The following is a 27,964-nucleotide window of genomic DNA, read 5'->3' on the forward strand; positions in this document are numbered from 1 at the left end:
CAGACATCGGTAATGGTTCACTCCTGTCATCGTCATATTTCACAAAAATAAGATCGTCAACGTCAAAAGGTAGGGACATTAGAGTGAACTGCACGAAAAGCATTCAACACTAATGAACTTTACTCGCTTATTCCATAATTATAATGAAATGGTAATACAAAAACCAAATCATTGTTGACTTACCCAAAATCATCATCCATAGACTTGAAAAAGAATTTGTAATTTGGTCGGTTCAATACATTCTTAAAATCAGCTAGAGTAACCCGTTCAGGTGCTATTGGCAGTTTGACTAAGTAGGGAGTTTCTTCGTCGTCAATATGGTATATAATTTTCGTTTCTTCCATCGTGAAGGAAGATAGTAATCAACAAGCGAAGGCCCTACATGAACCTCAATATGGCAACTCTACATAAACTTCAATATGGCCTCCAATGGTAAATAATACAAAACATACGATCATCTAGGTGGGTAAAAACTGTATCAGAGCCTGCGCAATCAAGTTATATGACCTTAAGAAATGTATTTCCTAATGAAAAATCCTGCCCTAGGTACACAAATTGAATCGTTGATAAAATATAGACCAGTAACAACAAATGATAGAAAACAATAGCGATTTCTGTTAGAAAATACTTTTGAAAAGATGAGATTATTATATTCTTCATTTTGGATTAATATTCATATAGACTTCCCCGAATGTCACTCTATGTATTGCATTATTGATGATGATACTCATCGTAAATCCATTTCATTCATGTAAACAACATTACGTCATGAAGCTTCCGGGCGCACTATTCAATTGTTCAGGCGCTGCTATTATTTTTCCTCTTAATCGAGAGAAAATACAATTTTTTTACAATTGAAGGCATTTAATATTTTATTTTAAAATAGTAAATACTCTATTATCATTTTCCTTTGAGTCATCAATTTTTTGTTGAGACAACAATTTTATTGGCAGCTGTTTACCACGTTGTCTACTTTGTGTTGAAGGGCCATTGGTTCGTCGTGAAGCCTGGAAGAATACTTACGAATAATTTTGAGTTAGTAATTATCGTTAATTACTCTTATTGCCCACGTATTGATCTATTATTTGGTTGAATTTGGAATGGATGCGTTGAAAAAAGGCTGGTTTAGTGAAATCTGTACACTATGGCCGGGAATGTGCCTTTCTTTGGAGGTGGAGGAAATTCTACATTCCGAAAAATCAAAATATCAAGATATAATGGTTTTAAAAACGTGAGTAATGGTACAGGAAAAGAAGCAATTATTGAGGGTTATGAATTTTTACTTAATCCTCCGTTATTTTCAGGAAATCTCACGGCCGAGTGCTAACATTAGATGGAATAATTCAGTGCACTGAGGCAGATGAATTTTCTTACCAAGAAATGATATCTTATTTGCCTCTTTGTAGCCATCCTTGTCCTAAAAAGGTAATATAACAATTTAAAATTGGTTAGTAGAATATAATAATTGTAATGAGTTTTTACTGGCTAGTTACTTAACCAGTGCCAATGGCGAAGTTTAAATGATTTACCCATTCGTAACTGAGTTGGGAGTTAAATTCATTCGTACCGAATAATTATCTTTTGTTAAACATATTGACGGTGAAAATTTTTTGTGTTGGCCCGTATGATTGTTTGATTTTCTGTAAAATTTACGTATCGTGATAAAAATTGAGATAGGAAATGCCCGTGACTAACCAGCCGTTATTTTCAGGTTCTTATCATCGGTGGTGGAGATGGGGGTGTAGCAAGGGAAGTCGCTAAGCATCCAGACGTAGAAACAATCATTCAGTGTGAAATTGATCAACGTGTAGTAGAACTATCCAAAGAGTTTTTGCCGTTTATGGCGACTGGTTTCGAGAATCCTAAACTATCACTTCACATTGGCGACGGGTTTAAATTCATGGGAGAACACCAAAGAGAATTTGATGTAATTATTACAGATTCATCAGACCCTGTGGGTAGGTGGAAGCCTCATTTTTGAAGGCACTTATAAAATAATTACGCTCTTATGATCATTTTATGATTTTATCCATGTTGATATTACCTATTGATTCAGTAAATGTGCAAACATACAAATTTAGAATACCTTAATCCAGTCAAAATTAATCTCACAAGTGAGGCAAAACAATGAAATTCATTTGATTCAGAAGTGCTGCCAGAAAGATTTTAGTCTCTCATCGTAGGTTTTCTACAAGGTATTCCTCAGCTTCTGTATGGGATCCAAGGAATGAAATATGAACGATATGTGATGAATTGTGTTGTATTTTGACGACTTTTATTGGCGAGGTAGTTTAGTGAAATATAGAAAAAGCCTAAATGGAAGTGGAATGACATTTCAAGAAGTGTAAGGCCTGAAGTTAGGCATGCCCAAATAAAAGTACCTGTCTTCCTGATGAGAGCAAATCACTCAACGAATCCGTTATTGTGTCAATATATCTTATGACACTTGGTTTACGATTAAGGGTGTTTAGAAGAATGATAATGTTTATATGTTCAGAGAGAGTGTTTGTGAAAAGATAATTTACGAGGAGGATATTAATGATCTGGGTATGATCATGGAGCTTCACGAAGTACGTATGTAATAGTTATCATGGTAAACACAATGAATGATCAAAATACTATCGAAACTCATGTTATTCAATGCTTTAGAACCAGCAACAATGCAAATTTTGGCTCTGCCTCTAAATTATTGGAGCTGGATCTCAAGATCTTTGGTTGAGCTCTATGACCTTTGAGGTTAGACTGTTTGAAAATGGAGCAGGATCATATTTAATCATGGATTGCAACATTAATGAGGTATAAGAATGCTGTCATTGAGTAGAGTGGGGACTTAGTTAATATGTGAGTGATATGGATAATGAAAGAAAAAATAAGCTAGATTAAGATGAGGATGAAAAGTGCTAGGTATCATTAGAGATGAGAAAAATTTGGAAAAGTGGCAGAAAGGATTGTTGAAAGGTAGTAAAATTGTAAAGGCTGTGGCAATTGAAAGAAAGTTCATTCAAGATTTAAGCCAAGTGATTTTACTGGGATTAGATGGTCTCGAATGAATCTTTTTAAGCTTTGGTTCTATGGTAATTTATCGATTCCTCTAATATGCTTAAACTTCCAGGATGATTACACATATGCCCTTTCCTCTATTTCAATTAGTTTCACACTTTGCCTATTTAAACATGGCTGTTGATCTTGAGAGTTTCAATTGAGAACAATTTTCAAAAGATACTTCTAGGTACTGAACCTCTGGTAATAAAACCAATCTATTAAAAATAAAGATGTGCAGAATCTATATGTAATAGGATCATACATTAGACTTCAATGTAGAAATGTTTAAAAAAATATTTTTCTGGACATAATGAAATATCATTGTGTATACAATTGTCAATTTTAAAAACATAATATGATAGTAGTAATTTATTGTAATCAAGTGTTTGTTTTAATTATTCATCTCTTTTTTGTTGACATTTGTTTGCTGTTCATGTGTCCCCTTTATTCGCCTCTTGAAGTTTTAACAGTTGCTATTCACCAATGTTTACAGGTCCTGCTGAAGCTCTGTTTGAGGAGAGATATTTTCATCTCATGAAGAATGCTCTTCGCGATGGAGGCATAATTTGTTCTCAAGCAGAAAACATCTGGGGTGGCTCAGGTTTGGACATTGCTAACCGTGTCTACAAGTATTGCCAGACTCTCTTCTCATCAGCAGCATATGGTTACTGTCTTGTGCCAACATATCCCACTGGCCTGATTGGATTTGTACTAGGCAGTCTTGACTCCGTAAGTTTTGGTCCATAGAAACCTTTTCTGGCAAGCATAGTTGAACTTTCTGTTCTGAAATACCTCCTGTACTGTAGTTTTAACAGAATGATTCTCAATTGAGAAAACTGGTATTTTTTTAATTGAGATTTAATTTCAAATTTTTGAGTAACTGTTTTGTATAAACTGTTTGCCGTTTTCTTTGAATTCAATCTCCAAAGTATGTATTCAAAACTTAATGTGCAAGTATTCATTTTAGGCTGGAAGTGGTTTAAGGTTTCTTGTATCAACAAATGTGATGCAGATACATATTGAATTGTTATATAATCCCTAAAAGTTTAAATATACTGGTTGCTTTTTGATAACCTCACCAACCTTCCAAAAATTAAGGCCCCCTGCCTTCAGCAGTTTAGGCATTGAAGTAGTAGTATTTATGGGAGGTGGCTGACAGCTAAGGTCATTCATTCCATTAGGGATGGACAGGAAAGATGAAGGATGGAGAAAAATCTGGTATCAGCTTTAGCCTACTATTAACAAAAGGCACCAAGGGGTCCGTAGCTTAATGTCCGATACGACGGATGGCATACTTACTCAAAGTGCCCTCTACAAAGCACCTCAAGTAGGAATTGGGATGCCACTGAAAAATATCTGCTGCTGCCGGGATTCGAACCCTGTCGGTGAAAAGCCAGTATGTTAGCCACCGCACCATCCCGATCTCCTTAGACAATGTATTAGTATCCTATTCTATGCTTATGAATAATTATATAGTTGTGTCCTATCAAGCAAAGATTCTGTGTTAGATAAAGGTTTCTCATATGTTCATGTATGCCAAGGATTAGTTGCTACATTGAGATATGGTAAGAGTTCAGCATATAATTAGAAGGCAGAAAAAAATTACTTCATACTGCCTTATTTCAACCCTGACAAACTTAATTCCTTGCAATGCCAGATTTCAGCGATACATTGAGGACAATGATGGGGTTAATCATCAAGATGTTGGCAGCTGAAATCCAAATCCATTGGGAAACCCGTCAAGTTTTCATCCCAGTCTTGTTTCAAATGACACGTTCAAACAAAAATTCTTACAAAGGGATTAATTTGCTAAATTTGTCTTGCTTTATGTTCTTCTAATATGAGGTAAGATTGGAATTAGGTACAGAGGCTTACATGGTGGTATGCAGGTGACCAGCATGTTTTTGGTGTGCTCCCAAATTAAGCCATTTTACTAGTTAATGGGCTGGCATTCCAGTTGGCATCTTCTTGTTTGAAATAGGCTTGGCAATGCTGTCCTTCAGTAAATAAAAGGATCGATTTTGAGTAAATAGAAAACATCTATTTTTCCATTTGGACTAAAAAAATAGGCTTATATTTAGACAGAGATAGTATCTGATAATTAACTAAGTGTGTTACATATATTGGTCACAGTGGCAGGTAAGCATTAATGTTACACATAGTAGCCCAATATCATGGCTAATCATTGATCTTAATTAGGGTCACTTATGGTTTCTAACTTGATTCCATGACCTCTTTTCTCTTGACCTTACAACCTTCTTGTCTATTTATGTGACTAGGGATCTTTCTCACTAAAAGGCCCTACTGCACAAGTGCCACAAATTTTGGCCTGACCTAAAAACCTGGCGCACATTTTCAGTATTTGGGTATGTAAAGGACATGTGCTTATTGATCCTTTTATCTTATGTCAGGAGAATAATTGGTGGGTAAATAGAACTTTATTTTATATTTTGTTGTAATTACCTTTATTATTATTTGAAGATATTTTTTTCTCAATATGGTGATTTTATTATCATGTTTTAACATCTAATATTAATGCATAAGTAATAGTTTTGATTAGAACATAATATGAATAAATTGCACTATTTGAAGAAACATATCAGTCTCCCTCTAGGGAAATCCTCTTTTAGATGACGTGTGTAATTTTGTAAATGTTCGGAGACTCCTTGGGTAACATATGACTCCATTATAATTTTCATCCTTTGGCTGTGGTTGAATTTTGGTAGCCAGATGACTGCTTACTGTGCAAATAATGAGAACATAAATTGTCTCTCTCAAATATGTATACAATGTCTAAAATGGAATGGAAGTAAATTTTCCTTTTATTTTTTTTTCTTTTTAGAAAACAAACTTTAAAGAGCCACTGCGAATATTATCCAATGAAGAACAAGAGCAGATGAAGCTGCGTTATTACAGCCCGGACATACATCGGTCTGCCTTTGTACTGCCTAGATTTGCCCGCAAAGTAATGGAATAGAAAATAAATATCAGTCATTTTCCTTTAGTTTTGGTATTCATAGTTCTCTGAGCCAGATTTACCAAATGAATTTTATTAAAAGACTGACAACAACTTATCAAAATTGGAAAGATTTGCAGTTTGCATATCTGTATTTTTGAAAGCATTTATTGATGCAATGAACTTTTGTTCAATCACCATTAGCAAGTTGTATTTAGCAATAGTATATTTTTATATGTTGTTGATGACTTTTGTCCAAATAATACAAAATTTTATGGTATGATGTGGAGCAAATCCTGATATCCAGAATCTCTAATTCGTTCTTGCTCTCTGTTGAGCAACATTCTATTTTGAGTTGAAGAAATAATAATTGATCTGCATAGGATAGGGAAGCATTAGGAGGCTAATCACCATTTAAGATGGATGAAGTACTTAAAATATACAAAAGTGATTATAATTGAAGTGAAGAACTTTAACGCTAGTCAATGTTCTCATAAATAGTAACTGGTTCATTTCATTTGAGCAATATTTTTCAAACCATATAAAATTATATTCTTCCTGCAGTTGGCTAAGATTTTGTCATGAAGATAAATACCGCCCTAGAAATTATGCCAAATGCATGTGTATCATGAAGAATATGTTTGTCAGAATTTCAACAGTACAGTATAAAACATAGAAAAATTGCAAATATGGCCAAGTAATTGCAAATCCTCATTATTTCATCCAATTATTTTGCTCTCTGAGGAGATTGTGTTTTTATACTTTTTACATAAATATGTTTACATGTTTCATTACCTCTTAATTTCATGTTTTTCCTTCAAGTCAATCAGTTTCCACTGATGATTGAAAGTTTAGAGAATAACCTGTGGAGGTTGGAGTTTGTGGGAAACAGGTGAACAAGGAAAATATAATGTACCATTTTTGTATACCTTTTCATGCTCTGCATCTATTTTGCTGGTCGAGGGTAGGGAAATGATTTTAACTATTTGTTAATATTAAGGGAAAGACTTTCATGATTACTTAGCTCTCATTTGGTAACATTTTATACTTAAATAGAAACTTCTTGTAATTGTGTGGGATCACCTTGCCTAATTCAGAGCATGTTAATTATTGTGATTGGCATGATATTGTGGTTTCATTTGAATGTTGCAATCCATGATTATGTGTGATGACTAGCAAAAGTATCTTTTGTAATTATGTACTCATGCTGCTTACATTACTCAATGGATATTTCTAGGTACATATTCTTCATTTTCAAAGTTATATTTGGTTTTGATAATGATACTCTCCTTGTTCAGATATCCTAAACTTTGAAATATCTTTTTCTGTCTATTTTCTCACCTTAATGGCACATTGTGTATATGGTTGCTCATATAACATTAAGTCTTACATCAAGGCTTCTGTGTAACATACCATTCATCTAGATAGAAAATGACTTTTACCGGTCATGGCTAATACTTGTATGTCATAATTTGTAAGCCCTGTTCATTTTCTCATTTTGCATTTTTTATTGATTGAATCTACTCCATTATTTTATTTCCTGCTCTAATCAAATAGCTATTTGTATGGGTTGATACCTATATCTAGGTAAAATATGTCATTGAAGCAAGCAATAAGAATTCATGATTTTAAATAAGACCTTGAGTTCATTATGAAAGAACTTGGATTAAACCAAAAAAACAATAAGTATAAATTTGCTTGAGTTTTCACTGGTTGTTTTGCTTGTTTATGGTACATGCAATGGGGAGAAGGCCATTGCCACCTTTAGTGCGTTCCCAGTTCTTTTTATGTGCCATAAGTATTGATTTTGTTTTTTTGACTTGATTAATTAGTTCCTTTAGTAGTAATTGGGGAGGCTGCTTATCAGGCAGTAAGAGATGAACATGAAAGTTTTCATGCTATATTATCCTAAATGTGTGAATTGTAATGCATGAATGTGCTTCCTTGAATTCGCTATTATTTTGCATTTTGTAACCTTAAGCATAAAAGGCAGAATTGTTGAAAAATGATACAATTATTTGTATTTACATATTGTTTTGACTGTACTATTGTTTTATGGGGAATGGGTGTAGTTTTAAAAGCTTTAGGATAATACACATGTGATGCTAGCATTATTTTTTTCAATGGTTTCTATTTTCTTCCTTGTATTCATTTTATATTGTTATGAATTATTGAGGGTGGTTTACCCCAGAAACATCAAAAATGGCTCTTAATGCAAGGTTAAAATCATATTACCAATATATTTTTGTTAAAAAGAAACATCTATAGATATCATGTACTCTAAATATTGATACTAAAATGTATTTTTGTAAATCAGGAAATATGTTGTATCATGATCTTTTGAATATTTCATGCAAAATCAATAATGGGTTACATGAGAAAATAGGGTGTCTTTGGTTTGTGTTTCATATATAATGCTGTTAATAAATTTATTTCATTATGAGAATGATTTTACTGTACTTATTCAATGAATATAGTAATAACTTTGAAAAAAAATCGTTGTACAGAAATGATTTGTGTCATTTGGTAGAGGAATATACGTACTGACAAGTAGACTTGGCTGTCTCGGGAAGATGTGGACCCCTTTAAGGCTTTATATGAAGTAACTTATTGAAAATTGAAACTCAAAATTGGTGTTATAAAAGTTTGAGCTTACCTTCCACTACGGAGCATAAAATATATTTGGCCATGTGTAGCAGTTTCGTTTTTTATAGCAAAGTAGATCTGGCTTAAGAAATGCAATATATAATTTTGAAAATATTTGTAGCATTGGTTGAATCAATTAAAAAGAAGAAACATTTTTGCAATTCTCAGTGCACAGGTCAAATAATAGTGTATGTAACCCTAAAAAAGCTTTGGTTGAAATATTTTTGATAATTGGTTTTTGATAAAATAAGTATTTCAATGATTTTATTTTTTTTAATATTAAAAATTTATGGATGTAGAATAACTTGCGGATGAATTCTACAAATACATTTTTAGAAGGTGGCAGAGTTTTACTGCACCTCACAAGCACTGAGGTCAGTGTTGTCTGGGAAAATAGAATATTTGGAAGTATAAGTTTTGCTGGACTATGGAACAAATTATTTGTTATGGTGAAAATTGCTGAAGCCTGGATGAATTTACAATCAAGATTTATTCTGAGCAGTAATGCTACCTTTCTTTGCACACTCAATACATGTAATCCTTTCTTTCCTGTTGCTATCAGTTCTGTTTGGAAAGTGAATGTGTTGATTTTGAGTGATGGAGAAAGAAATGCCTTCAGGTTGAACCTTAAGTAATCAGAATAATTTCATCCCTATAAATCTAACAAATTTGTGTTTCTCTCCCTGAATCTATGTGACCAAATTCTGGAATTTATTATCATTGTCTGAGAAAAATTAATTCCAAATTTAAGGTACCACCCAATAATTTCCGTTCATAATGAGGAGACAGTAATTAGAATCATTCTGAGGAGTGTTTCCCATTGGAAAAGGGAGGCCAAAAATTGTTTTGTATTCACAGAGTTCTTTCCTGGTGAATATTTTTGCATGTGGGTAAATACCTATTATCTAGCCTTATAATTTGGCAATTTATTTTTGTTTCTAACAATAAGAGTGAATAAAAATGATCATTGACAAAGGGATAAATGGAAGTGGACTCGTAGTAGGAATTTCCATGAGTCCTGGGATGGTTCAGAAATCGATAGCTGTTGTTTTGGGTTTATCCCTCATAATGTGGAGGCTTGATGGGTGTCCTGGGGATAGGAATCACTGGGGTCAAGTATAGGTGTTAGCCTATCTTCGCTCTTTCAATCACTTTTAATTTTGTTACTGAAGGTCTATCTAGTCATTAGCCTGTATGAAGATATCCATTAATTCTTTAAATGACATGCCCTACTTCACATTTCATTTGGAATACTTCGCTTTTCCATCTTCTTCATGAGAAAAATGTGGAATTTTTTCATTTAGGAAGAAATGAAACAAGTGAAATAACTGAGGGAAAGCCCTGCAAAATACTTGCTTTTATTGACCTGTCAGTACTGTCACTTAGTTTGTTTATGGTAGTAAGTGATAACTCACTCCTGAGCTAATTACATATCCTTGTAGAGGGGTTCTGCAAGCATTTTTTTGCCGACAATGTAATTTACTGCAAAACCTTAAGATTATTACATCATTATTTCAAGCTTACTGTGTATGCAGAGCTAGATTTCACACAGTGTGGACAAGTAAATTGATATCCAAGGGCATGCCTCTTGTAGTTTTTATTACTTCTCTACATTTCGTTCACACACTAAAACAGCGAATTCTCAAGAATGCATAGTTCAGGTTCTAAAATTCCACTGTAGTTTTAAAATTATAACATTTAATTTCTGTTGCCTAATTAATTTGACACAATTGATAGCAACAGTGGTACAGTGGACAGCTACGTCTAGACATAGTTGTGGAAGAGGCAGTCAAATGAAAACTGAACACCAGCCATAACACAGTCTGTGCGGAAGGTGGCAACACTGCTATTATGTATTGATACTGTCATCACTAGTAGGAGAACTGCAGTGACAATTCACAGGTGCATACAGTTGTTGATTATGTCCTTGTTGGTGCACGGACTGATCTAGTGGGGTTTCATTTGATTGCTACCATTATATTCAGCATTAGTATTCCAGATATGTTGTAATTTTTTGCAATTAATGAAGCTCTGCATTTCTTAATGAAGATATTTGAAAGTAAAAGGACAATTTTGCTTTAAAATTAATTTCACACACACAAAGGATGGTACTGAGAATTGTCAACAAGAGAAGAGAGGAAATGATTACTTAGGGATTGGTCAGTCTGGGTTCAGGAAGGTAAGGGGTAATGATGATGCATTGGCAGGAATGGAATGATGTCATAGAGAGAAAGGATTGTAGAATATCATCATGTTACTTTGATTTTCTTTGTGGATATCAAGAAGGTATTTGTGTAACGCATTGGGCACAGTTAATGACTTCATGGCAGAAGGAGTACTTTGGTGGGATAGATGACATGTTAAAAAGCCGGTCCTTTTCGTAGACTCTATATGTGCAGGTGGGAAATAAGAAATAAGGAAAGGGAGTGATCAGCTAGGAGAAAAAATGGTAGTCAATTATAAGCCATGATTTTAAGCTATTATTCGTAGACAAAATTTTAAGAGAAGCAATGGAAAGACTGGAGATAGTAATGAAAGTAAAAATGTGGGGAGCTCAAAAGCTATTAGATGCATGGATAAACAAGTTTTAATTTGCCTATCCATCAAGGGGTTACAGTCATTGCTAAGCAATTAACAGAATGTGTTAGATATGAGATGAGAATTAATAAAAAAACTGAGTTCATAAAGCATATCAAGGAAGAGGGATAAGTATTTATGTTGTCAGTATCAGTATTTACATTGGGAGTAGAAACTAGAGCTGGGCGAACAGTTCACTTATTTAGGAAATGTTTTTAGACAAATATAAGTTTAACGAAATTAACAAAATATTAATCCTAATAAAAATATATTGAGGTGGTTAAAGAATTTCTTACAATGAGGTCGATGACAAAGACACAAGGTAAAGAAAAGTCTAGTGAAAATTATATGAAGCATAATTATATTTGACTCTGAAGTTTGATCGTTAGTGTAGAAGTAGATTTAAAGCTTGTAAGATTTAGGTATGGCCTCCCTGTCCTTTCTAAGGATCTTTAAGATATATTACCTCCTCTTACATAGTTATTAGTGCTATTGCACTACTTTGAAATAAAACTTTGTTTTTTTGTGATATTACAATGCCTACCATGAAGTGAAACAGAAATTTTGAAACTGTTCACAGGTTGAAAAATTCTAAGATAATACTGTAATGACTGTTGTAACTAGTATTTGAGCAATATATTCTTTAATGATCAAGGATAATTAAAATTATTCCTTCATAAGCAAAGGCTAAAATAATGCAACAAGGAACCTTAGATAAGATCCATATTACCCTCCCCCCTGCTTCAAGAAAACTTAACAATTTGGCAACTTCTTTCCACTCCCCCCAGAGTCCTTGCTTAATTAGATTACCACCCCCCAAGAAATATGGAGGATACAGACATTGAAAAAAAATCAATAAGCAAAAACTTGCTGATAAGAACTTTAGACCTCTAAGGGCATGGGTAGGAGGATATCATGATTGAAGTGTGAGCAAGAGAAGGGTATATATATATTATGGAGTCAAAATCTTTCAGTTAGTCAATGGAACAAAAAAATGTGTTCATTTTTATTATTTATAAAAAAATCTAGTATTTTTTAAATTACATGATTATGTAAAATAGAAATTTGTGCCTTGAAGGAACCTTGGTGTGTAAGATATTTGGAATGGAGAAATGAAAAATATAATTTTCGAGAAAATTTAAAGGTGATAGATTACCAGTAAAATGTATTAAGTGATGACTCTCAATCATGCAGGTGAGATTTCTAATTCGGAGTTGCACTGGAATTTTAGCACTGTCATTAGAAAAATTCCCCAGGTGAAAACCTGTTGGAGATAATGGAAATGTAGATTGAGATAAATGTGCCACAGAAAACATGTGTTTATGTCATTTGAACCAGTTATTTGAAATTTAGAATTTTCCTTGATCAATTTTCCCAAATGGTTTTCATGAAAAGGATCTCTAGCTTCCAAAGCAAAATATTTAGTCCCAGAAAACATTATTAAAACAAAGAAATTCTGTTTCATTTATAGCATTGCAATGCTAAGTGGGATGTTATGAATACAGACTACCTTACCTTGGTTAATTGGGGCCCATACTTAATAATCACCTATTGTTAAACTTCATAATGACCTAGAAATACCTTATATATGGGATTAATGGTTTGAAGACACTTCTAGGCATTTGCAAAACAAACTAATGCTCATTATAACAGGGATCATCTATGTATCACATCACTACTTTGTGAAAGTTTTGATTTCATAATACTCCTAGGATGTTTTTGGATTCCACCATGAGTAGGTCATTGAGCACTTTACCACTATCTGCATATTGATGGTATCACCAGAATGTTTCAATGGTATTAAAATTATTTTGAATTATCCCACGGTTTAAGAACTTACAAGTATTAAGGAGAACACTAATTCAAAGTGACCTTTTTATTTCTTCATATGGCACTTAACCACAAAACTAACTCCATGAATAAATGATAAAATGCTAATCTGGTTCTTATCATAACATAACATTTGTATAGTTTAACATCCACCAAAGGAAAATAATTACCACTCATCTGCTTAGATTGAATGTCTCAATGTGAAGTTTCTCCACTGAAAAAAATTTCTTTCAATTGTATGTGGATTAGTCTCTATCTTGGGAAATCTACATTGACAGTCTATGTTCCAAGTTGGCTTGTAATAGCTACCTCGTGAGATGGATTGAAACACTCTAATATCACCACTGCACATTCCTTTTCTTTTGTATGCCGAATACTCAAAAATTGTTTTAAGAGTTTAATCAATTGAAGTTATCGCCAAACCTTACAGTGTGCTAAAAATCTTTCAACAACCATAGACTTACCAATGCAGACAATAAATCTAGAGAGATTTGGAAAATTATTAACGAATCCAAGGGTCCACATAATGTACAAGATCTTCAACTGCAGGACTCCGCTGGTAATGCTGTACAAGATTACTCTAAAATGGCCTCCATTCTGAATGACTTCTACCTATCCTATCAAAATCCCACAGTTTCAGTCAATTCAGCTAATTATTCTCATATTCCTAACTCATGTAATTAATTATATATATATTCCCATGTTCAGCCATGGAACTGACCAACATAATCAATAAATTCCCGAACAAATTTAGTCCTGGATTAGATGGCATCCCAGGGATAGTCATAAAAAGGTCGTTTAATGCTATTAAGGATCAGCTGCTCTTCTTAGTTAATGAATCCCTAAAAACTGGAATTTTCCCAAGCCCTCTTAAATGAGCAAAAATCGTGCCAATATACATAGGCAAAGGTAGCAAAATGGCAATGAATTCTTATAGACCATGCACAAAACTACACTTACTACTCATCTATCAGCCAGATTATTAGAGATGCCAACAGTTTTGATTATATTGACCAACTTTCTTTCTCCCCAGGGTCCCTTAAAAAATTTTTATCAAAAATATCCAAAGAATTTTAGAGTGCTATTTATTTCTTTGTAGATATCTGTGCATGTCAATAATTTGTTCCTCATGGCTATTGGGAAAATTTTCTTAATCGATGCCAGAAGGTCTAGTTAATAACTGCTATTAACATTTATCTTTTTGTACAATTATCTGGCCTGTAACAAATACTTTATGAATAGTTTCCATTTTTTAATTTGGATATTATTTAATATTAATATTTTGTCTACTTGAATTAACCAAAGTATGTTTGCTTACCTGTATACCTTCTGAAAATGTCTTTTATGTATTGCAAATCAAACTTCTTCCTTAATTTTAAATTATATTTTAATTCTCACTTACGAGTATGCGACTTTCTGTAGTTTGTAACCATTTGTAATTTTTTTTATAATTGTGGAACCAAAATATGCCTTTCTTTGCGTAGAAGGGTTATTCCCGTTAAAAAAATAAAGAAGCTCTTACCTTTCAGACTAACATGCACACATACCTAGTTAGCTGAAATATGGAATTATGATTTGGAGTAATTTACACGCCATTCCATCAGGCTCCAAATATAGGCCATTATGATTCTATGTTATATCACTGGGAACAATAGCTGTTTGGGCAATTTCAATTTCTTGCAATTCTCTCTTTGCTTTGCCTACAAAATTTTCTCGTCATTGTTTATATTTGTCAATGTACGTGCGAAACTTTTGAATTGTCTGACAATAAAACTACGGGAAATCTTTCACTTTCCCCACAGTTTAAACGCAAACTGCACCAATACCTTTTAAGTAGGTCTTTATATTCCAATAATGAATTCATGTATTTGTATTTATGTGTCTTCTTACGTAATGTGTGTGCATCGCATTCATTTAACTTGTTGTACACATGCAGACCACATCTAGGAACAGATAAAAATTATTTTATAATATATAACAAAAATTTATGTTAGAAAAGTTGCGACAAATGCTACAAACAATTTCGTTGAAAACCGCCCCTACTAAACTTAATACAACCGCCATTAGCACATCGGAAATTCAGTTATTCAGCTGTTCACCTAGGTTCAGTTAAATTTCATCACCGACAGTGCGATCGTATTTTTGGCGCGGTCGTCGTGATAATATTTACTTATACTGCGCTCGGTTAAGCTTTGCTTACAGGTTGAAGAGCTTTAGTCCCTAAAGTCATGTTTGAAAATAAAGTTGTTAAACGTATCCCAGGGGTGACATCAGTTTCTCCAAAAGAGAAGCAAGGATATATCGAAGACTTAGGAAAATTGTCGAAAGTGCAATTGTTGGAGCTCTTGGAGAGGCAAAATTCGCTTCTTCGCAATAGGTACGTTAACCAATTTATTTCGTTTTTGGAATGTTGTTAGTTAATTGGAATGATTTTACCTACGTTTTGCTAAAATGCTAAAAGTTGCAGTCATATGCTCGTTCTTGTTCCAGAGGATTTATTAAACACTTGCCAGATAAAGGCAAAAAAATATTAGCTTTTAAGTGTAAAATCGAATCAGAATTGGACCGCCAGAAAGAAGTTGATAAAACCTCTGCTTTACTGGAAAAGCTAAATATCAATTGCCCAGTGGAAGAGATTGAGTGGACGGGAAAATATTCTGAGGGAAAAGCTGATGATTGCGAAGAAACATTGAAAGGGGATGATGATGAAACAAAAGTGATGAGAATCCTTGCCTCGAATGGAAGAACTACAAAGATCGAAAGGTTGGTCAACAAAGCATTAAGTGAATCTATTTTGTGTTTCTTCATGGTAATAGGGTGTCAGCTAGGAATGGTGGAACACAATTGATTTTTGAAATATTATCTGGAAATGAGCATTTCATTTAAGAATGTGATATTTTGCATGACAGGGGGTAGTTTTTGAACTTATACCACCAATTCTAATATTGGTTTAGTTTCACTTTGATCAATTACAAACATTCATTATTGCCAGTTATGAAGTTGTTTATGAATAGAATAATATAATCTTATTGTTTTGCGTAGGTGATTAAGTGAGTATGTCTTCAGCTATTGGGAACTCAGACTGGCTGTAGAAGCATACCCTTGTATCAATTAAGTTTTCATTTCATTTTTGAAGCTTAAATAAAATAAGTCAAACATTATTTTATTATAGACAATCGATGTTGCATCGTGAGGGCCCTCTTAGTAAAATGTTACTTTACTCCATTATATATATGTTATGTTTTCTTTGAGTATCATAATGGGTGGTCCTCGGAATTGGTGGAGAATGAGGGGAAATATTTCTTCATAGATGAGACAATGGAGAATGTATACCCACAGTATGGGAAGTATTCATAGGGATTGAAAGTGCGGTTTCTCATGGGCTTGTAGTGACACTGCAAATAACCTTTATGGGTCTCTCTTGTGGAGAGATAAATTTCTGATAAAAGGAAAAGTAAAAGTGCTGTATAGGAAGTTAAGAGAATTTGCAGGAGGTGGCAAGGGAATAATATACTTACCATATGACATAAGATAGGGAAGATATTAATAAATTCAGGGGAGATTCAAGGGTAATGGAAAGAATCCATTGAAACTTTTTGGTGAAGACCAGTTTAGAAGTATGTAATGTGACGTAGACATGGGAAACTGGGGTCCAGGAATACAAGATAGAGATGAAAAGCAGGCAGTAGGAATGGATAATATGTCTGGAAATTTACTAAAAAGCCTAGGGAAATAGATAAGAATGCTTTAAACTTAGCACAGTATTTATGAAGAAAGAATTTGGCTAGAAGATTGCCTGATGTAAATTTAAAATGAACGTACCTACGGTCATGAAGCAATGAAAAACGAAATAGCTGAGACCGTAAACTTGATTGGCACTAGGTTTTTTTAAAGGGGGGAGGTAAAAACCAAGTTACAAGGGAAAGATAATGAACACACACTAGGTCACTTGGGTGTTTTCCCTATCTTTCCCCTTACTTGTAACTTTGTTTTTACCTCCCCCCCTTTTAAACAAACCTAGTGCCAATCAAGTTTGCGGTCTTGGCTATTTTGTTTTTGATTGCCTTGTGTTAATTTTGATCTTGTCTAGAACTAGTGTAAAGCAGCTTCATATGAGGACTATAGGATGATAATTTTACTTGCTGCAAAGTTATAAATATTATCAATAGAAGGTTTCAAAATAGTGCAAACAACCATCCTGGCAAAAATCAGTTTTAGAAAGAGGAATGCATTATCCCGATGTAGTGATGAGAGAATTAGTGGAAAAGAATATGAAATATAATCAGGATATCCTGTGTGCTTTGTGAGAAGCTATTCAATGATGTAGAGTGTTCAAAGGAAATTATTGTGGAAAATAGGAGTGAACTGGAGGATAGGAGGCTCTTTTAAAACTTGTATTTGAATCAGATGGCCATAAGGGTGAAGGGGATGGAATCAGGATTGGGAGTGAGGCAGGCTAATATTACCAGGACTTTTCAACTAAACTGTTCATTGGTTGCTAGGCAGTTCAAAGTTTGTCGGCTCAGCAAGTTATATGATAAAGTGAAATTATTTCCATTAGGTCCTCACATATAACCATGTACATGAGTAACAAATTGGTGCTTGAAATGGGGCTCAAATAAATAATAAAATTATTGGAGATAGCAAGCTATGGGGTCAAGGCAACTTAATTTAAAAAGTAGTATGAGGATATGGGGAAATTTCAGAGACAAGGAAGAGTAGTAATGCTTTACAAAAAGGTATGAGAATTGCCATGATGTACCAGAAGCACTCTACGTAAAACTGTGAAGAGGTTTTGCATCCATTGGAGGGTTTTGATTTGGAGAACTGAGAAAATGAGTTAGATGGACAGGAAGATTAATGAAATAGTTTAAAATATGGTGATAGAAGATAACTTGGTGTTTGGTGAAATTTGAAGATGGCAGAACAAGCCAAAAGAGCTGATGTTAAGAGGTGAAGTGGGATGCTAAAGGCTATGATAGTTGGGAGAATTTTAGGTAAGTGGGATGGAAGAAGAAAGATAATAGGATTTGTCAATAGTATGAAGGCCGATTGAAGGTGCAAAGAACAAAAGGAAATTATAATGGACAAACAAGAGGAAGTCCAAATGATATGTAGTACATAAGAGGTGGCTAATCCAAAACTTAGCAAACTGGCAAGTCATGTGAAAAACTATTGTTGCAGTATGCTTTCTGTGAAAACTTAGTTGCCATCCATTTTTTTATGAGTTCTGCATAAATTTGTGTCAATTTAATGTAGCTGGTGCTTTAGAGCTGATATCCTCTTTTCAATACTTAGACATAGAATGAGTGTTACCAATATTAATCATGCTGTGTTTGATTTCCATTCAATTTCTTACTGTGATTACAAAATTCTCTTTCAGCAAATTCATTTTTATTTTGTCAGCTTATTGTTCATTTATGAAAGTTCTATGTGTCTTCCTAAGAGGGCCACCTTATATGTCATAAATATATTTGTTGAGTAAAGGTATAAATGTGCTTGTTTTGTGTTTCATTTTAAACATTCTATCTTTATTTACTAATGCACTAGTTTTTCCAATATTTTCTCTACAGGGTGTTAAAACCTCCAGAAGAATTAGTTACAAAAAAAGATTTAGAAGAAATAAATTCAATTAAAGATCCTTATGCCCAAAACTTGGGTTTAAAGGTTGCAGAAATAAGCAGCCGCCGTACTAAGGCATGCTTTAAGCCCTTTAGGTAAGCATTTGGATTTGATGAAATAATTTCATTATTTGGAAAATAATTGGGTTTTATCAAACTTACTGTGGTTAGTTGCAGAGTATAGTTAAGTAGGTATGGTCATCATAGGTAGGTATCATCCCATGAAGAATATTTGCTGCAAATGCAATAGCACAAGTACAGAGTACATTCAACAGCTTCAGGCAAAATTTTGTGGAAGTTTGTCATTACAAGAAAACAAATATGCACTCTTCTACAAGTTTATTAGTGCTATGCCCACCCATCCCCCACCCTCCACTCTTAGTTTTGTGTTGAACAACCTTTCTCTGATAATGTCCTTAGAATCACTTATACCTCATTCTGCCTCTGTTCCTTCTATGTCCCCTTCCCGCCCAACCCTTCTGTATGCTTCCTGCCTCTCTACCACCAGGGTACCAGCTAGTTGCCACCATCCTCTCTAAAATGACTACAGCTTATTCTTTCCCCATTCTTTCTACATCTCCATTTATATGGTCCCCCATGCTCCTTTAATTTCCTTTGCTTTCTCGGTTGTCTTTGGGTATTTCCATCTCTCCCCTCTATGTCACCGACTACCTTACTCCTGTTCCTTACTCTCCCTTCTTCCTGAAACATTTATCCTAGAAATATGATGTAGTCACTCATTGACAAGTTTTGTAGTTGTTGATGGTCCTGTGAACCGAAATTTTGTTTCATTCTGAGCTCTTTAATTCATAACAATGTATGGAATGTAACTCGGAAGTATATTGGGCAAACAGGGCAAAAATTTAAAGAAAGGATTAAGGAACACCAAACGTGTAAAAAATAAGAACATAACATCCCTATTTGCAAAGCACCTCATCGAAAGTGACCGCAAAAGTGGCTTTGTGACTTAAATTCTTCATTTTGAAAATAAAGGTCAAAAGTTGGATGCTTTGCAGCTGTTGGAAATTTTGAAATGTGTCAATTGCAAGGATAAACTTGCCAACAAAATTTTGTATCCCTCCCGCTCCCTATTCCTAGACCTACCACTCTTCCAAGTCAATGATTGACACTGAAAATGTAATTCTCTTTTCCTCCCAGGAACATTGTAACCTTTTTATCCCTCCACCCTCCCTTACTCTCCCTCTCTGACCAACCCCCCCTCCCTCGATCAGAAGGTATATATACCAAGCTTGCTTCTATGAGGACCACCTGATGACAATGTTCAACGTTGAAACCTGGGTCGTGTTTTTAAATAAAGTGTGTGGAATTACAAAGTCAATTATTAATTATTTCATTTCATGTTAATATTTCTTGATTTAACCACCATTAAAGGAACATACCTTTTGAAGAACTGGAATAACTTTCCTTCCCAGGACTTTAAAAGAACAAGGTGGCCCCTTTCCAAGCCAGAGGCCCAGTTCCAGTTCACAGAGTGATGGCCACAATCCTAAGGATAGTGGAGGTGTCTTGCCAAAGGTTGAAGCAAGCGTGGTTAAGGAGGAGGAAGAAAAGAGAAATAGGAAGGATAGTACACTGTCAGAAGATGGGACAAAGAGGGTTAGACATTGGGAAATCACTGAAGCTACACCACTACCACCCGTACATGAGAAGACATTGCTGCTGGATGTTGAGGTATCATTTGCTTTAGAGAAAGCAGCTGTTGAGAAGACAATTGAGGCCAGAACTAAACAGGTAATAATTTTTTCATTCTCTTGCATTTATTTTAGTAAACTTTTTAAGCTGTGCTTTTTCATAAATAAACCAATGAGAAATATAGGTTGTAAAGTTTATTTCAATTTTGCAACCCTTTAGGTTATTACTAAAGGCTTAAAAGCTCATCATTAATGAGATAAAACTAAATATTGAATAATTAAGTTATTTATGCACAAATTGGGGTTACTTTTTTAGATTTTCTTTTCTTCAACTCTTTACTATACTCTATTTTGAAGATATTAATTTTTTGCCAAACATGCAAGGTGCATAATCACAGGGTGCATGGCAACATTTGAATTCTGTGGACTGTTCAGTGAAAAAGCCTTGTGCCACATAAGTCCTACCAAATTTCTACTTTTTATCTATATTATACTTACCCAGAAAATCAGAAATTATATGCTATGTTCCGGTACCAAGTTACAGAACTTACTTGTGGATTATATATTTTTTTCTGTGATATTTAAGCTTGTGTAGTGGGTGAGTCACCATGATCAAATTACCCCAGTTAATTTAATCAGTGTTCAATATCGTTGTTATTTTTGACATCTATTTCCCTCAAAGAAAATTTTAATCAGTCATTGTTTTTTAATACTGGTAAACCATGTAACATGTTGCATGAGCAAGCTTTTGGTTAAAGCAGGTTTTGTCTAGTTTCTTTGTTAAAATATTGTTTCATAAATTTAAGTTGGTGTTTACAAAATGGAGTGATCATAATGTGTAGGGTAGAGGGTTTGGCATCTAAGGTAAGGATCCAGGCTTGAATCTTGGTGACTCAGGGCACTCTCAACTACACTCTAGTTATTTAATTTTTTGGGTACCATGTCTGCCTGGTGAACGAGGAATGGTACAGGAAAAGAAACGGCCCTGTTGATGTGCCTTTCACATGCAATGAGCTCCAGTCTTACCTATGAACCAATATTCAGTTTGGTTATTTTGGTTTTGATTTATACCATGTAATTTCATTGTTAAAAACAGATAAAATTAAAAATTATTTGGAATATGCAAAGTATCATATTTTTAGCTATTTTATTTTGTAGTAACATTTAAATAATTAATTTTCAGCAATCTCGAACCAAAGTGTAAAAGGGAAGGTCATAAGTTCAAATGTTGTTTTGTCATCTTTTTATTTAGAAATAACCTCATTTTAATGTCTGCAATTCAAATGAAATAATGTATCCAGTCTAATTTTCATTGAGATGTGGGGAAATTGTTGTGAAAATTTTATATTTTGAATACAAATTTGATTTGGAGGTGAATTGATATAAGTATGAAATTTCAAAATTCTCAAAGACTGTAGCTCTTTAATAATTCATCGTTAGTTCTCTAGTAAATTTTGAGTAGCTATATTGATGAAATTGGGATTTGGAAGTCCATTGGGTAGAGCACATAGATAGTGACCACAGGGCCCAGGTTTGATTCTTGTGGATGCCAATGGGCACCCTCAGCTTCACCCAAGCTGTGTAATTTTTTGAGTACCAGATTTTCCTGGGAAATCATAGCTGGCACAGGGAAAGGAACTGGCCCCCTACCCTAATGCGTACATTTCACGTCCTGTGTTGAGCTTAGTATTGGTGAGCTATCAAATCAACCTTAAAAGGTTGAATACTGTGGTTTTTTCCGAATGGAAAAGTGTTTTTAAAAACAATAATTGAACTATCTCTGTATTGTAACATGCTAAATTAATAAAATATATTTCTCTATCTGTGAGCAGTCAATGGCTAGGCTAGCAGAGCAACTACAGAAGGGAAGCTTTACAAAATACAGGGAAACGAAAGAAGTTAGTTCAGATGATGATGATGATGACGATGAAGAAGAAAATGACAAAAAGAAGGAAGAGCAAGAAGAGTGTGGTGATGAAGATGAAGAGCCAGAGAGGGATGTGGCTATTATTTACTCTGTGGTAGATTGTAAGTACCAAGAATACTTGTACCAGGGAAATACCATTGCTATTTCTCAATTTGTGTGTAATACAGTAAGGTACCATATCAAAAATGTCAAAATTTGAATTATTAGGATCAGTTGCATATATATAGTACTAGTTAGAAGTTACTTTTGGTTAAATAGTAAATATTTTTATTGCTAAAGGTACTTCATCATTCACACAGAGGTCGTCATGTTTCAATTTTCACTGCATGAGATACTGGATTCATCGTGGGCTTTTGTGATTTATTTTTATTAAGTTTGTACTTTTTAGAATCAGGCTCCTCCTTCACCTTATAGAGGGGAGGTGTAAAAAATTGACTTTGGGATTCAAGTTGAAATAAATATGTGTGTATGCTCATAAATGCTGTTTTTTGAGTGATATAATTAACGGGATTACTATGAAATTTTTATTAATGGCTGAATTGATCTCAGCGTATCTTCAAGGTTTTTATCACGTGCATTGGCTTTCTCAGAAAGTTTCCCTGGAATTCAGGCCAAGCCCTCATTAATTGTCTAAATGACTCAATGCACAAAGTGAAAACCCAGAAAAATAAATTAATGCAAAACTGAAGAAAACTTGGAATGAATATCATTGCAAGGCAATCAGTATCAATTGCAATATTAGATTTTGCGAAGATTAACTCACCAAAGGTGGCTTATTACTGATGTTATAGACTGAATTTTCTGTTACCTTTCCAGAATTAAAATCACATTAAATTTAGGTATGAGAATATTTTTGGTGAAGGAATGTTTTTCTGCTACTTTTGTGTCACACATTTTTTCTTTCAAATTGTGGCTTGGAAAGTATTTGATCTTTATCAAAAATATCATACAGCCTCCAATTGAATGTTTTCATCTTTTGTGTGAGTAACTTATATAATTTGTTTTTCCAATAGAATTTAATAGTTCTGATTTCAAAGGTATTTTGATTGGGAGAATCACTCATATTTAAAAATATAATGCATTTTGGCAAAGAGGTTACTCTAATAACACTTTGTAAAGGAGAATGTTTCCATTTAACTTTTATTTCTGTGGGACCCACAAGGATGGTCAAGGTGAGCCAAATCTGCTTTCTTGCTCACCTAGGAAAACACTTTTCCTTTTTCTTCATACACTTGTGATGTAGAAAATGAATTAAAGGAGTATCCCATACTACTGGTGCTGAAGAAATGGAAGTATGAGCATTTTGCCATGTACTTTTACATATTATTGAAAGAGAAATCGTTTCGATTTCCTTTATGGTGATTCTAGGAATATGCTGGTTATGCATACTGAGGTATTTGCCATTCTTTCATTACAGAATGATGTTGAAAACAGGAGAAAATATCAGCAGCAGCTGCCTTTGATGCTCATTTGTGAAAAAAGATATTCATCATTTAAAAAGATATTGCTTTTTTATTGTAATTGATAGTTATATATTCTAGGAAACGGCAAACATTATTTACACCTGTGTAAGCTGAATACAAGGATTAAAAAATCATGATACCTACATGTGAAATACTTAGTTAAACCAAGAAGTGTTTTAATGATGCCAAACTTGCTTGCTTAGCTGGAATTATCATCAGAGGTAGTTAACTGGTGAAATATAATGTATTACGGCTGCATGTGCGCAATCCACATTAATTTAAAATGTAATTATTAAATGCAAAAAAGATAATATAGCATTGTAGGCCTGTCGTAGTAAGCTTTTTGACTCTGCTAAAGCAAAAGGTGCCTGCTTTATTTCAATAATTCTTGTAGTTTTATTCATAGCTTGTAGATTTTATTGTCTCTACTTGCTATGTGTCATCAGATGTATTTTAATGAGTAATAATGACTAAATTTGAAGATGAGTCACAAATAGCAAAATTAAATGTTGAAGTAGTCTGTCATAAAATAATTTACCATTTTAAAGCATTTACCTTGAGCATAACTTACTTTGTACTACAAGGGCGGTTCAATAAGTGCCCGTGTTAAAAATGAAGAAATAATTTTTTCACAAACATTTTTTTCATTTTTCAACATAGTCCCCTTATAGAAAGATACGCTTCTCCTGACATTTCGTCCATTTTTTTAACCCCTCCAAAAAATAGGATTTGTCGAAAATACGCCTCTGTCTCCGCTATAACTTCTTCGTTTGAGCTAAAATTTTTCCCGCGAGCCATTTCTTCATGTTAGGGAATAAGAAAAAGTCGCAGGGAGCCAGATCAGGTGAATACGGGGGGTCTGGCAGCAATCCATAATGTAGTTCATGCAGTTCATGAAGTTGACAGCCGTGAGCAATCGCGGCACCCATCGGGCCGACAATTTTTTCATCGTCAACTTATCATGTAAAATAGTAATTGCCATTCCGGTCGACACACTCATGGCCTTTGCTACTTTGTGCACTTTCGTTCGTCTATCATCGAGAATCATGGCGTGGACTTTTTGAATGATTTTCTCAGTAACCATGTCTGCCGGGTGTCCTGGTTGTTCCTCATCAAAAACAGATGTTCGCCCACGTTTAAATTCGTTGAACCAATATCTAACTGTGTTCATAGATGGCAAAGTGTCCACATAAACAGCATCCAACTTTGCTTTTATATCCTCGCATTTCTTCCCATCCAAAAACAGAAAGCGAATTACCGAACGATACTGCTCTTTTTCCATCTTTTTCCATCTTTTTCCATCTTTTTTTCCATCTTTTTCCATCCAGCGAATATCATGAAACATGTCCTACTTGAATGGCTGCCCAATCCAAACTAACCTTTAAATCAGTCTGAAATTTGTTTTACCTTCGTTTGATAGATGGCATCACGATGATAACATAAACTTCCCTCAGGAACGCCCTTTGTCGTTAAACACGGGTACTTATTGAACTGCCCTCGTACTGCTTAACTTTGTGTTACATTGGTCTGCTTATGATTATTTTTGTGAAATGAAATTTTGTTTTCTTCGGTTGACAAACACTCATCTTCTTCATTCTGGGTCATTTAAAATCACGTCATGTAATTATTAGATTGTATAATGAATTTAAATTTAAAAAGATTTTGATATGTAGATGTTCATGACCAATAAGAGCTATTTTATAAATAAAGTATTATAAATGTTGACTTGACTGAAATGAATTTACATGGACTAATAGTGAAAACCTAAAATATTCTATAATTCATTCATCATGAATTGGTGTTTGGTGTGAAGAGATTTCTTGCTTGTGATTCAAATTCTCAAATTCTGGGAAGTTAAATGTAAAGATAAAGAAATTCAGAGAGCTTTTCTCAAATTCGTACTGTTATTTCACATGTTTGTCCCTTTGATATTAAGTCCTTGATATTGAAATCCCTTGATGCATTAGTTGTAATTGACACATTGTTAGTTTTATATAAAGGAGAGTATTGGAAGTATGTATTTAGTGGATGTGATTGACAACTTAGGCCATGTGCACAAAAAATAATGTGATATATTTGTTGACATTACTAGTGGTTGCTCAATTATTAAAAATGTTATCGGACTTGGACAAGTATATGAATATGTGATATTATGATTGCCTTATGTATTTCTATTATGATTTGCCATTGAAATAAGTATTGAATCATATGTTACAGGTAATGATGATGCTGGTTCATCTCATGGAGGAAATTCATGACATAGAGGCATGCTGTTGTCAAGTTGATTCAGGTGCTTGTCGGAAAGAAAAAGTGGAAGCTGATCATAGAAAGAGATTTAAGGGTTTTTGAACCTGGAAACATATATTTGCAGTATGAGCACAATGGGATTGATGACTTCATTCAAGGAGGAAGTTATTGTTGCAATAAAAATGATATGTGAATCATAATTTTATATGTCAAAATATATATATGATAAAATTTTTCCTAATAAGAGTTATTGTATATCTTTATCCTAATTTCCCTTTGCCATGTATTTTTCCTCTTCTTTGTGATTTTGCTAATAGGATCAAATTTTATTTTCTATTTTTTGATTATTTTAAAAGTTGGATCTGTTGCCATTATTGCCAGTTGTTAAGTGTATAAATATAGGCTTCATATAAAAGGAAAGGTGGAAATAAATTAGCGTAAGGTTTACCTTATATGAATAATGGAATGATTTAGTCATTAATTGAAAAGAGTATGAATGAATTACTGATGTTATATTTTTCCTTGAATTACTGAATGAAAACAGCTGGCTGAGAGAAGCTTAGGAACTTAGAGTAACCAGTATGCCTTTGCTTTGAAGAGTGATGTTATAGTGACCATTTTGTCTCACATATATGGGAAATAGGATGTATACCAATTAAAGTAAAATTGTACTTTTTTCTTTCTTAATTGTTATATCTTAAAGTTTTTCCTCCTTCAAATTTCAGAATTTTTCACCCCAGAGTTCAGCGTGCATTCATTAGTTGGGGATAAGCTTCTCTTAGGGTTGGGAGAAAATGTGAAAACTGGAAATATATTAATTTCAGGCACTCGGTGGTTACCTTGTGGAAGTATGAGTCATCTAGCCTTAGCTCCCCCTGTGAATTGTGTGGTCTCACCCATGCACCATAGGGGATGGTGCTTGTGTGTAATAAAATGGAAAGTAGGAAAAATTTTACCTATATGGTGTGAAGATTTCATTCCTTACTGTGCTCTTAGTTTTTGTCTCACTCTTAACGCTATCTAATTGCTTTCTTATCAAAACCTTCAATATTTGGGCATCCCTCAAGCAGTCCCACTCATCTTTCAAGAAAGATCAGTCATTCTTTTGCCATTCATGAAGCTGCTTTAGTCCCTATTTTTTGCAAATGTTGCCAAAATGAAGCACATAGCTGACAGAATTGCGATGGTAATAACTTATAATCTGAGATATTTTTGGGAGATAATAACTGATCTTATTTTACCTCAGGCACTAAAGCAAATGGCATTACCAAACTTTCCTGTCCACATCAGTCCTCAATATCTTCTCACATTTACCAAAGTAAGAATGTTTTAGCAGATTTTCATAAAAGCACGAATAGTTGTGGTCATCCACCAATCCCATCTTTGACATCTGATTCTGTTATTCCTTTCACTCCAGAATCTCTTGCAGATATTTTGCAATCATCTGTGAACATTTTGATTATTACTAATTCAGGTTTCAGCTGAATGAGTATATTGAATAGTAATATGTCTACCGTCATAAATGCCAATCATGTTACATTAAATACTTATAGTGATCACATGATGGTGATTTGATGGCTAGCTTTTTGTCATAGAATTGGTATAAGCAAATAGGAGCAGGGCATAAGATATCGTGGACCCGCCAATCAACCAGCGTTGGTAATTTTGATTACTTAATTTTTAATATGTTTTATCCTCCATCATGATCTTTAAAAAATTGTATGGGATTAGAGAATAAGTAAATTTCCAAATATTCTGAGGCAGTTAGTAAAACCCAGAGATCACAGCAGTGTTATGAGGCACTAAAAGTGGATTGACTTAATTCTAATATAGCTTACATGGATTTATGTTCTAGTTTAATAATTTTGAGATTTATTTACCATGCTGTCGTGCTCTTTACTACTATGGTACAAGATTTCATACCCTCAGCCCTCTCAGCAGTCATCATTTCAGCATTGATATGAGGCACCATACATAGTGACTTTTAACTATTTGCGTAAGAG

General features: G+C 34.0%; 3 protein-coding genes across 6 annotated transcripts in view; 2 read left to right on the forward strand and 1 right to left on the reverse strand.

The window, feature by feature from the left end:
• dsh (Segment polarity protein dishevelled) overlaps positions 1 to 645 on the reverse strand; it is a 46,874-nt gene extending 46,229 nt beyond the window's left edge. Inside the window, exon 1 of one of the 2 annotated variants that reach the window (XM_071598548.1) lies at positions 184 to 645. In XM_071598548.1, coding sequence (XP_071454649.1) covers positions 184 to 344 — 161 coding nt within the window. In that variant the 5' untranslated portion in view covers positions 345 to 645. The remainder of the gene's footprint in view (positions 1 to 183) is intronic. The other variant, XM_071598549.1, reaches the window with a different exon arrangement.
• A 182-nt stretch (positions 646 to 827) lies between these two features.
• SpdS (Spermidine Synthase) lies at positions 828 to 8,412 on the forward strand. The gene is made up of 5 exons (XM_071597527.1): positions 828 to 1,231; positions 1,305 to 1,425; positions 1,712 to 1,958; positions 3,536 to 3,771; positions 5,885 to 8,412. Exons 1-5 carry the CDS (start codon positions 1,101 to 1,103, stop codon positions 6,017 to 6,019), a joined length of 870 nt encoding a protein of 289 aa, XP_071453628.1. The 5' UTR covers positions 828 to 1,100; the 3' UTR covers positions 6,020 to 8,412.
• A 6,780-nt stretch (positions 8,413 to 15,192) lies between these two features.
• Positions 15,193 to 26,604, forward strand: Polr2M (RNA polymerase II subunit M). Of its 3 annotated transcripts, XR_011703004.1 has the most exons (7): positions 15,193 to 15,428; positions 15,542 to 15,814; positions 18,625 to 18,768; positions 20,106 to 20,424; positions 22,157 to 22,352; positions 23,793 to 23,935; positions 25,932 to 26,604. XR_011703004.1 is itself a non-coding variant. In XM_071597550.1 (6 exons), coding segments are annotated over exons 1-6 (1,083 nt in total). In that variant the 5' UTR covers positions 15,193 to 15,279; the 3' UTR covers positions 23,671 to 23,691. The 3 variants fall into 3 exon arrangements, 2 of the variants coding, with proteins under 2 accessions (XP_071453651.1, XP_071453640.1); XM_071597550.1 differs by lacking the exons at positions 23,793 to 23,935; positions 25,932 to 26,604 and adding an exon at positions 23,669 to 23,691; XM_071597539.1 differs by lacking the exon at positions 23,793 to 23,935 and having other exon boundaries at positions 15,194 to 15,428; positions 25,932 to 26,602.
• The last annotated feature ends 1,360 nt before the right edge of the window (positions 26,605 to 27,964 follow it).

Source organism: Hetaerina americana, unplaced genomic scaffold (genome assembly GCF_022747635.1).
Source record: "Hetaerina americana unplaced genomic scaffold, ioHetAmer1.1.p SCAF_10, whole genome shotgun sequence".
Lineage (NCBI taxonomy): Eukaryota > Metazoa > Arthropoda > Insecta > Odonata > Calopterygidae > Hetaerina > Hetaerina americana.